Source organism: Chrysemys picta, chromosome 1 (genome assembly GCF_011386835.1).
Source record: "Chrysemys picta bellii isolate R12L10 chromosome 1, ASM1138683v2, whole genome shotgun sequence".
Taxonomy (NCBI): domain Eukaryota; kingdom Metazoa; phylum Chordata; order Testudines; family Emydidae; genus Chrysemys; species Chrysemys picta.
Window position 1 is genome coordinate 86,871,584 of NC_088791.1, and position 10,946 is coordinate 86,882,529.

The following is a 10,946-nucleotide window of genomic DNA, read 5'->3' on the forward strand; positions in this document are numbered from 1 at the left end:
GAGGGATGGGGAGGGTGGGTGGGTGGGAGGTAAGGAGAGGAAGGGGATGACGTATCCAATTGTAACTACCTCTAAGACCCACTTGTCGGAGGTAATCTTCCTCCATTGTTGGAAAAAAGGTCGTAGGCGGTGTCCAAATATTGGTGTGCCGGCTGAAGTGAGGGCGTTGCTTTCTAAACCCTCGACCAAGTCTTCAAATCTGCCTATTAGCTGGTGGGGGTTGAGGCGCCCCTGTAGAGTTTGGGCGACGTCGCTGGAATCTTCGTCGTGGACGTTGCGGCTGTTGCTGTTCCTGCGGTCTATGGGAAGGTTGTGTAAATGCGGGATAACGTGGCCGGTGGTATGGTTGGTATCGATATTGTCGTCTTCTTGCCATAGGTGCCTGGAGACCTAAAGACCGGAGGGTTGTTCTGGAGTCTTTCATTGAATGAAGCACTTCATTCGTGTTAGAAGCAAAGAGTTTGTCACCGTCGAAGGGAAGATCTTCAATTGTGTTCTGAACTTCGCGAGGAAAAAAGGAAGAGGAGAGCCATGAGCCCCGTCGCATGACTATCGCTGTAGCGGTAGATCTTGCCGCTGTGTTGGCTACATCGAGGGCTGCTTGAAGAGCGGTGCGTGAAATGGCTTGGCCCTCAGAAACTATAGCTCTGAACTGTTGTTTTCTTTGTTCTGGAATGTCATCAATAAAGTCCATTAACTTATTATAGTTTTTATGGTCGTATTTTGCCAGGACTGCAGTATAATTAGCTATACGAAATTGGAGGGTGGAGGATGCATAGACCTTGCGACCAAACAGGTCCAGTCGTTTGCTATCCTTGTTAGGTGGGGCAGAACGAGAATACTGTTGTCTAGCCCTCTGGTTCGCAGCGTCTACTACCAATGAGTTTGGTGCTGGGTGGGTAAAAAGGAATTCAGAGTCCTTTGGAGAAATAAAATACTTCTTGTCCGCTTGCTTGCAGGTAGGTAGGCTTGTCGCTGGAGTCTGCCAGATGGACTTAGCGGGTTCTAAAAGGGCTGCGTTAATTGGGAGTGCCACTCTGGAGGAAGAAGGGGGCTGTAGGATGTTCGTTAGCTCATGCTGTTGTTCGGGAACCACGTCCAGGTTAATGTTCAGGTCAGTAGCAACTCTCTTAAAGAGGTCCTGGAATTTTGTATATTCATCAGAGGGAGTGGGAGGAAGGGGAAGTAATGCTTCCTCCGGTGCTAACTCCGGGTCTGTTGGACCAGGAGAAGGGCTAGGCTTATCCTGGGAACGTGGCTGTGTTGCCAGGCGTCTCGTGTCACTAGCATATGCATTAGGGGACGGCGCTGGATCAGTGTTGCGCCTGGTCGAGTGGCCACGGGGCATGTGTTCCCGAGGGTATGATGCCCATGGTGTCCAGTATTGCCATGGTGGCGGGTAGGGCATAGGTGGTGCCATCCAGGGATTCATCCCCCAAGGGGCAGGGTCCTGAGAGTGGGATGCGGTAGTATTTCCATAGCCCTTATTGCTCTGGGTCCGGGGCTGGGAGTCATGATCTGGGGAAAAAACTCCCTGTGGATCTGCTTCCTCCTCACTGGAGGAAAACTGCTCAGATCCTGACTCAGACATTGAAAAAGAATATGCATTCATGAGCGGAGACTGCAAGGTAGGTGATACTAGAAGATCAGCTGTCTGGGTAAAATGAGTGAATGCAGCTCCTGCGGGAGATGAAAGCCGAGCCGATAGAGGCTGCTGCACAAGAGCATTCCTGCGATCGGGGCTTCTGGCTGTGATCTGTGTGTCAGAATGCCCCGCAGGCGTCGGTGCCGCGATCGGTGCCGGGCGAGAAATGTCGGGCTGCCTCGGGTGAGGCGTGCCGTGGAATGTCGGCACCGTCTCATTTGCGGTGCCGAACGGTGCCGTCCCTGAGGCAGGCAACTGGAAGCCTGATGCCTCGGCACCGGAGCCTCTCGGCGGCGCTGAAGCCTCAGGCGGCTTTTGCGCTGTTCCGGAGGAGCCTGGCTCATGGAAATTGCTGAGGCGAGGGATCACAGGCAGAGAGATCGTCGATCTGCCTGGAGAAACTTTATGCCTCATAGTCTTGCTCGGTGAGGAAAGGTGCCCCTTCTTCATAGACTTCTTGAGTTTTTTTGAGGGGGGGGGGCTGTGTCGGGTAGCGGAGCCGGCTTCAATGCCTGGGTCTGAAACTGACCCGATAGATTTTTGAAGCAGGAGCAGTTTGAGTTTAAGCTCCCTGTCTTTCCGTGCCCTGGAGCTGAGTTTACAGCAGTGGGCACATTTTTGGGGAATGTGAGCTTCCCCCAAACATTTTATACACTTTGAGGGCCCGTCCGATGACGGGATAGCTTCCTTACAAATAGCACAGCGCTTGAAACCGGTGGAGCCCGGCATAGCCGCGGCTGACAGGAAATTTTTTTTTTTTTTTTTTTTTTTTTTTTTTTTAAAGATAAACTGGGTAAGTAACTATTTTAACAGAGAAAACTGACAGAAAACTGGTTTCTAAAGGATAATTAAGGCAAAAGTGAAGGATTCTCTAATGAGTCTGCTGAGCTCCGTCTCAGGCCGGGGACGGTTGAGAAGGAACTGAGGAGACCGGCCACGCATGCGTTCTATTACCCTAGAGTCACAGCGGGGGGCAGATTCTGAGCATGCGTGGCCGCTATGAGTACTGCTGCAAAAATCTCCGGGCGAAGGCGCAGGGACGCACCAACACCTGTAGTGGAGCACCCACAGGGACATCTCTCGAAGAAGAACAATGCCTTATAAACTCACAGAACTTCACGCCACGCCCATTGAAACGTTCCAGCAACAGAGTCACAGGTCCCTGCACGAGGAGTTGCAGTCCAGAGGTCAGCTTTCTCTGCATGGTATACCACCTGATTCTCTGCATCAACTGGGTAAAATGGGCCTGTGTTGCCTGGCAGTCCGCCTGGAGGCAGGCTACCAACTCGGTGTTTTCAGGTTCCCTTTGGGAAGAAAGCCTCACTGGTTCCATTCTGCAACGCCTTCCGCAATAGCAGTCCAAGCAAAGTGTTAGGGAATGGGACATAGGTGGTGTGGCTTACTGGTCAGAGCAGGAGTCAGGTCTAGTGGACAGAGCAGGCATTCAGGAAGGGGAAAGAAGTCAACTGCTGATTACCAGAGCCAGGGGTCAAGCCAGAGTCAGAGCCAGGAATCGAAGCTGAGAGTTGGAACCAGGATCAGATACCAAACGACAAAGTCAAGGGTCAAGCCAGAGTCAGAAGTCGGAGCTAGAGGTCAGAACCAGGACTGGTAACTAATGGTTGGAAGCGAGGCATAAAGGCAGGAACTGGAGGAGAGGCAAGGATCAGCTGTAGTAACCCTGGCACGGGCACCTGCGGCAGCTGTGATGCAGCAGCACATAATGATATCCTGGGGAGAGAGATGGTCAATGAGAGGGCAGCTCAAGCTGGGTAGGAGTCTGGGAATCCAACCGAATGAGACAGTTGGAAAAAGCTGTTAGAGAAGGAGGGAAGGAGAACAATCTAGATGCTGAGCTGGCTGATGAACCAGAGCTGGGGTATGAGCTGAGGTGATAAAAGAATAGGAGAATAAAAGTAGGGGACTGGGAAGTGAGAAGATGGAAAGAAAGAAAATAGGAAAGGTTTCATGTCAGGAGAAGCAGAAAAAAAAATAGACCTGGGTACGTGAGCAGACACTATTAAAGAAGGGAAGCAGAGGGAAATAAAATCTACAGATTTGCCAAGAGAGTATCAAGGGGAAAAACTGAAAGGAAATATAATTGGTGAAAAAGCAAATTGCTCGAAAAGCTGTGTTAAAATGAAAACAGATCCTGAAAACAGTAAATGAGAAGCTCCTCACAGAGGACCTAAAGTAAACAAACAGAGAGAATGACTCTTTGAACATCTATTGAAAGAACACAGGTCAAAGGTGCCTAATAGGACAAAGGAGGGCAACTGGTTGAAGAAACTCTGCTTGTGGATAAACTTGTGCAAAGAGGTACAGCCACAGAAACACTGAATCTGCGGAGCACTTCCAGCTGAAGAGAAGCAAAGAATCAGACAGCAAGAGTAGAGCTGGACTTACAACCAAGGGGAGGAAAAGTTCATGCTTCTCTAAAGTGACCTGGTATATTGTTGAGTAACTTCTTTTGTTCTTGTTAATAACAATGTATTTGGTATTAACTGCACAGAACAAGGAAGAGTAGCCTGTACAAGCTCACAAAGGTTACTGTGTTCATAACCTATAGTTTATTAACATATGTGGCAAGTACTTGGTAATGTTCTATATTATTTAACCCCCTGGTACAACTTTTGGGTTTTCCCTTATAAAGATCTAAAAATTTTAAATAATCCTTTTTGTTTGACTCTGCCTTTTCTTACAATTACCATAGCGTAGCCTAGCCGGCTCACTGCACAGCCACAGAGCAGGGTGGGAACCAGGAGCAAAGGCAGGGGTAAGATAGGACCCGAGCAGGAATCAGGAACAGTGTTGTGGGCAGAATGCAGGCACAAACAGGACCCAATATAGCAGCAACAGAGAATCACCTAGCTACTCAGACAACTTCCTGTTCCTCCTTCTGGCTTAAATATCATGGTTGGACCAACTGGTGAAGCTGGGCAATCCTCCAATCAGGGATCCTGTGGGTGGTGCCTTGGCTGAGGCTGTAGTCCTACTAGCTCCTTGGTCCACCAGGTTTCAGTAGACATTGGGTGGAGGCCAGGATATAATTGCTGTGTAGGAACTCACAGACCTGGGTTTGAGACCCAAAGTATCACAAGCTTATTTTAGAAAATTAAATAGCATTATTAGAGCCTTCCTGTGGAGCCCTGGTCAACTCTCATGCCTATTGTTTTAAACACTCCAACTCTTATAGAGAAGGGGGTGTTTGGGTTCCCAACCTACAAAATTACTATTCAACTTTTATGATGTCATAGACGTCAAACCGGTTCCAGCATGTGAATACCCTTACACCCATGTGGGTGGAAACTGAACATGCATAATACATCTTATTGCCCCTGCTGGTCCCCTCAATTTTTCTTTTGTCCAATGGAGAAAAATAAGGTGACTACATTGGTGGCTGCACCAAGGGTCTGGGCTGTCCCAGCCATGAGGTACCAAATTCACCCTCACAGTCATGCAAAAGCACCCATTTGGCTCAACCCAGACTTGCAAATTGGGAACAAACCTATAATTAGAAGAACTGGCTGAGTATGGGCATCATGTAGATTTCCCAGATGGTCAATAATGAGGCCTTTGTCCCTTTTCTATCGCTAAAACAATGTTATGACCTGCCTTCCTAAGTGGACTTGCAGTACTTACAACTAAGACACCTGATAATTTATCCATTTTGTCCAGAGGCCCCAGAACTACTAGGAACTTTAGAAACACTTTATAAACTCCCCAGGTCCATGTCCACTATGTATATTTTGTTAATACAGAGAAACTCCATTAGTCTGGAGTTCTTGGTGAAAGGATGGGAAGGGGCTTTATCACAGCCCTTAAAAGAATCCCAGTGCCACGGCATATTACATAATTTTAGAAATACCTCTGTGGCTCTCAGTATATTCTTGTTATAACAAAAGATTTTTTCAAAATGAATTGGACGCCACTGGGGTTGTACAAGATAAAGGCCTTATCCTCTAATGACTGTTAGCACTTGAAGAAAGAAAAAGGAACCTTGACACATATCCTATGGGACTGTCCAACAGCCAGGCAAGTGTGGAAAGAAGTGGACACAAGAGTTAAAACAGTGCTCAATTTCAGCAGCCAAACCTCAGTCAAAAGTTATACCCTCGGTTAGTTACCTGCTAAACTGGGTTTAGCTCCACCACAAAGACTTTGGTGTTGGAGGGCTGCAATGATCACCAAGCACATTCTTCTACAAAAATGGAAGAGTACGCTTATGCCTAGAATATAGCAGTGGTATTCGGAACTGTCTGAGTTAGCAGCCAAAAGAAAGAATAGCCTATCACATAGAGAGCAATCATACAAATTAGAAGAAAATTGGACCCCATTTCTAGATAGATGTGGATAAAAACAGGTTGAGATGGCTTAAAGCAGGGGAAGTCAATAGGCGGACCATGAAGCTGATCCAGGGCTGGAACCATGCCCGCTTCCCAGTGCTGGATCCCCCCCCCCAGCAGAGGGTGGGCAGCTGGGCTGGGGTGTGGGGCACAGTGTGTCCCTGGGCGACTGCTTGTACAGCCTCAGCTCCACCGGCTGTAGTGCAGGGATAGAGGGGGCGAGCAGCGCGGGGGGACGTCTCCACCACTCTGTGGGCAGCCTAATGTGTCTCCACTACACCCTCCCCCTCCAATCAGGGAGTGATGATGGGGTGTCACATGCTCACTCTGCAATCCAATCAGATGGCAGAACTGATTCAAATTGTTCTCTGCTTTCCCTGGAGACAGTAGGGCTGGCTGGACCACGGAGCTGCAACTTGTGGGCCCCAGGCTCCACCGGGCAACCCAGCGGGTAAGTGCCTGATGGGGTCCCGCAGCATTTTTTTTAAACTTTTGGCAAATTGAAAAGATGTAAAAAATTATTTTTGTGTCAAACAAAACATTTCATTTGACCTGAAATATTTTATTTTGATTTGGAGCGTTTTTTACACTTCAATTTTTTCTAAAATAAAAATCTAAACAAAAAGCCATTTAGAATTAAAAAACTGAAACATTTCATTTAAAAAAAAAGTTGAAATAAAAAAATTGTAATAATGTTTTTGTTGTTTTTTTTAAACCAAAACGTTGTGGCAAAACTGACACAAATTTGCAAAATGTTTTTATGTTGCCAAATCTACATTTCTCACCAAAAAAAGTTTTGGTTGAAAAATTTTGCTCAGCTCTACTTACTACACCTCTACCTCGATCTAACGCTGGCCTCGGGAACCAAAAAAATCTTACGTCATTATAGGTGAAACCGTGTTATATTGAACTTGCTTTGATCCATTGGAGTGCGCAGCCCCACCTCCCCCAGAGCACTGCTTTACCGGGTTATATCCAAATTCCTGTTATATCGGGGTAGAGGTGTACTATGAGTAGTCCAGGTGACAAAGTCATAGTACTATTCACTGTAGAAAATGCTACGCCCAGTAGTAAGTGATTGCAGGATTGAGTCCATAGATTTGCACTTGTATCTATCAGTTCACTATTTAATTCTTTCATAATTTTTTTTAAATTGTTGTAGGTTGTATTTTTATTTCTGAAATTGTTTAAAGTTTCCTGTTTACAATTATTTGTTTTTTAAAGATTTAAAATGCTTATCCATTGCTGTGTTTTGAGACATAACATTAGAAGTTTCATAGTCACAATAATATACTAGTTTTATTTTCATTACAGTAAAACAAACCAAGGTGCCCACTGTAGAGAAAGAACATTTCTGACTTTATACAGTATGAAATGTTTACTTTGTCACTAATAATCAATTACTACCATAACCCATTAACCAGTTTTCTATTATATCCATTTGTACATTACACAAACCACTTTGTAAATGAATCTAATATACCCATTTTCTATAATCCGAAAAACACAAGCAAACACACTTTCCTGCAGAGATTTATAGGACTTGTGATTTACAATAAGAAAGTAACAGTGCAACAGAAGTGCAGAGGGGACAGCTCTAAAAAAATTAACTACATAAATATATCCAGTTGAAGTGGTTCATAAATGGATAATCATTGCACTGAAATGAACTTCATTCTGGTAAAAATGTGTTGTTACAAAGAAATACGTATCACATTTTAATAAGTGATGCTTATCATTTAAATGCAATCAATTGTCTCACATTTTTCTTGCTAAGCAGGCTATTCAATTACAATACCAAAAGTAATTGTACAAATGTATTTTAACTTTGGCCAACATAGTAGTAATTAAATAAAACTTAATTGTGCTATGGCCATTATGGCATCACAGAACTTTGATAAACTGTGTGGGTATCTAAACTGTTGTTTATTGCCATAACAATTTTAAAAAAAATTTAAAATAGAGTTAAATTGGTATAATTTGACAGGAATATTACAATTCCTACTATGGAGAATATCACATGTAATATAAATAAAGTGGCTTGGGCCCTGGAAAATAGAGATGTACTGGCAATAGAATCTCAAGTAAGTTAACCTTTCTTGCCTTTCATTTAAAGAATTTCCATTAATCTGGGTCTGCTTCTTTTCTTCCAGTAGAGCACATTTAATGATTAGTTCAAGTTTTAGGTCAATAGTGTTTCAATTCATTCTACCTTGCTGTGCTGTGTCTAGTGTAGTGTATAGCACTGGCAGCAGATTGTGTGCTGCAGACCTTTTCTTATTTGAAAAATGTCAAATGTCATAAATGCTTGTGATAATGCACTTCTCACTTGCAACATGATGAAACTTAACATCAAAAGCCCTGTTACACACTGCATGACATATGACTAAAGACTAAAGTTGACTCCAGCTAGATATGACCAGTATCTCAATTTTACTCAACTAAATCCAGCTACCTTGAAAGTACCACTGCTATTACCTAACCTGCTCCATAAGTTTTACACCTACTCTGTGTTGATGACCTCCCATCAAAAGGTTCACTTTCTTCATTGTATAGACTCATTATCATGGTATGGTTAATTTCTTCTAAATGTGACAGTAATAACTGTGGGTGAAAGTGTGGGGTAAGTTGTGGCTTTTTCCATATAACTACAAACACACAATAGCTTCTCTGTTATTAACAACTGAATCACATATTAAAAAAGCATTCAAAGAAGAAAAAATAACATTCTAAAGGAAACGTGAGAGTGACTACACCATTGTGCAAAGCAATCCACCCAATAAATGCATAAATTCTGCACCAATGCTAGTAATATATCAGAAACAAGTACCCTGCTGACACATTGAAAGCAGGGAATTCAAAATTACTATTTTAATATAATGAATGGCTGTGACTTTAAACACTGACACATTGTAGTTGTTAGCAAGAGTGAACAATTTATGGTTACTATGAAGAATACAGGCATGAGGATGAGGGAGGTGATGATGGTGATGAGGAGGAGGAAGTTAATATCCCTAGCAGCTGCTGGGGAATCATGTCCCTACCTCAGTAAGCTGGATAGGGGAATAGCTCCAGATCCACTGCCCAGGATCCCTCCTTTCCTCCCCGACAGGAGTTTTTCCACGAGAGCCACATTCCCAGTGCGAGCAGCTTCCAGCAGTTCCTGGTCCTTCCCCATGGTCAGTAACCAAACACTCCCTCCCCCCTCGCAAAATACTATAGATATAGCTAAACCCCTTCAAAAAATTCCCTCCCTCGATCGGATAATTTCCTCCTTGCCTAAAAGCCCTGCCTCAAATCTGGGCAGAGAGGAGACCCCTGCAGCCCCTACAGAGCAGCAGCAAGAGGGAGCAGGAGAATCACCTCCTAGTTACACTAGCTCAATTCTGGGTGGAGTGTGGCAGGAAAGCGGGGAGGGGGGACTGGGGGGGGGAGGAAATTAGGCCAATAAAAGACCTTCCCACACACACACCAAATCCCAGCCTGCAGGGTGAGTGAGGGGGGCTCAGAGCCTATGGGGGGGGGGGGAAGAGACGAGATAATGACCAGCAGGGAGGGACGGAGGGAGGAGGCGCAGCCCGGGCCAGCCAGGCCCGTTGCTGGGGAGACACAATCTCTCTCTCTGAGTGGCTGGCTGGGTTTGGTCCCACCCCCTCCCCGGATCCTCAGTCCCAGCGCCTCGCCTTGCTGGTACCGCTACCAGTGATGCGCTGGGGATTGGGTCCCCTCAGCCGCTTGGCGCGGCCCGCCCAGCAACAAGAGCAAGAGCTCCTCGCGCTCCACTGCGGGGCCACGCGCGGCGGGACCGTTACCGGCTGCTGAAGACAAGGCGCTGCGCGTGCAGGGGGGGAGGGGTCACATACAGCGGTAGGCAGTGGCTCTGTGTGGTGACCGCTACCGGAGGTGATAGAAGCAGGTGTTCCCGATGCAGCTCAGTCAGGGGAAGGGGCGGTGGTTCTTGCTGTGGCCTCGGGATAACTGCAGCTGGGTGAGTCCTGGAGCTTGGAGTGCGGGGACGAGGTGCTGCTGAGGCAGAGGGCAGCATCACCCCCCCACCCCCAGTGGTGGGGCGGGGCTGCCTCGCTTGTGTGGGGAGAGGGAGAGAGCAAGGGGCTCAGGATTGCAAATGGGACCGACGGTAAGGAGCGCATGAGTTGGGGTGGCAACATCCAGCTCCCTGCCAGACACCGCAGACAGAGGGGTGAGGGAGGGGTCGCTGGGATTCAGACATGAGCCCATGGGGGGGGGACACTATAGCTATGAGCCACACAGCAGATTGGGGTGGGGTAAATAATGGCAAAACTCCCACCACTGACTTCATTGGGGTCAGGATTTCTCTCATTGAGTCAGCAGGGGTCCACTGAGTTTGTCTCACGTTTGTCAAAGGAGGGGGAACACTGACGGGACTGGGGCCCCTTTAGACTTGATCTTCCACTGTCCTGGTGCTAGTGGAGCTGACACTCAGTGTTTTTAATGGGAGGCTTCTTCCATGATGATGATTTTTCTCCCGCCTTGGCAGCTAGGGTAATTTTTCTCCACAACTCCAGTGGGTTTTATGAGTTACATGGAAAATTTGCTCTCTTGCCCAAATCATTAGCTCATCCTTGTCTAATGCACTCTCTGATACTGTTTATATATGAAAAGCCAATTAATAGCTTTTTCACCCCCAACTGATTTAGTAGATTACCTTCAGTATTTATTTCTGTAGCAACACAGGTGTTATGGCAAATAAGACAACGCCCCTTAGAAGTCCTGCAATGAAGGCAATGGCAAAGCACCCATTAACAATGGGTGCAGGCTCAGGTCATAAATTAAGCCCTGATCCAGTAAACCTCACATGAGTAAATTTATGCATGCAAGTGTTTGGGTCAAGGCCTTAGTTAACAACCAAAAATAACATATCATGGTAGGCAAGAGATTAAGTTAGTATGTTGAGGGAGACCATATTAAGTAGT

General features: G+C 46.1%; 1 protein-coding gene across 11 annotated transcripts in view; it reads right to left on the reverse strand.

Moving 5' to 3' along the window:
- The window catches only part of ANKS1B (ankyrin repeat and sterile alpha motif domain containing 1B), a 771,828-nt gene extending 762,465 nt beyond the window's left edge, over positions 1-9,363 (reverse strand). For 4 of the 11 annotated variants that reach the window (XM_065561011.1, XM_065561005.1, XM_065561000.1 and 1 more), the window contains exon 1: positions 9,036-9,363. In XM_065561011.1, coding sequence (XP_065417083.1) covers positions 9,036-9,169 — 134 coding nt within the window. In that variant the 5' untranslated portion in view covers positions 9,170-9,363. The remainder of the gene's footprint in view (positions 1-9,035) is intronic. The other 7 variants (XM_065560911.1, XM_065560904.1, XM_065560940.1 and 4 more) reach the window with 6 other exon arrangements.
- Between the last annotated feature and the right edge of the window lie 1,583 nt (positions 9,364-10,946).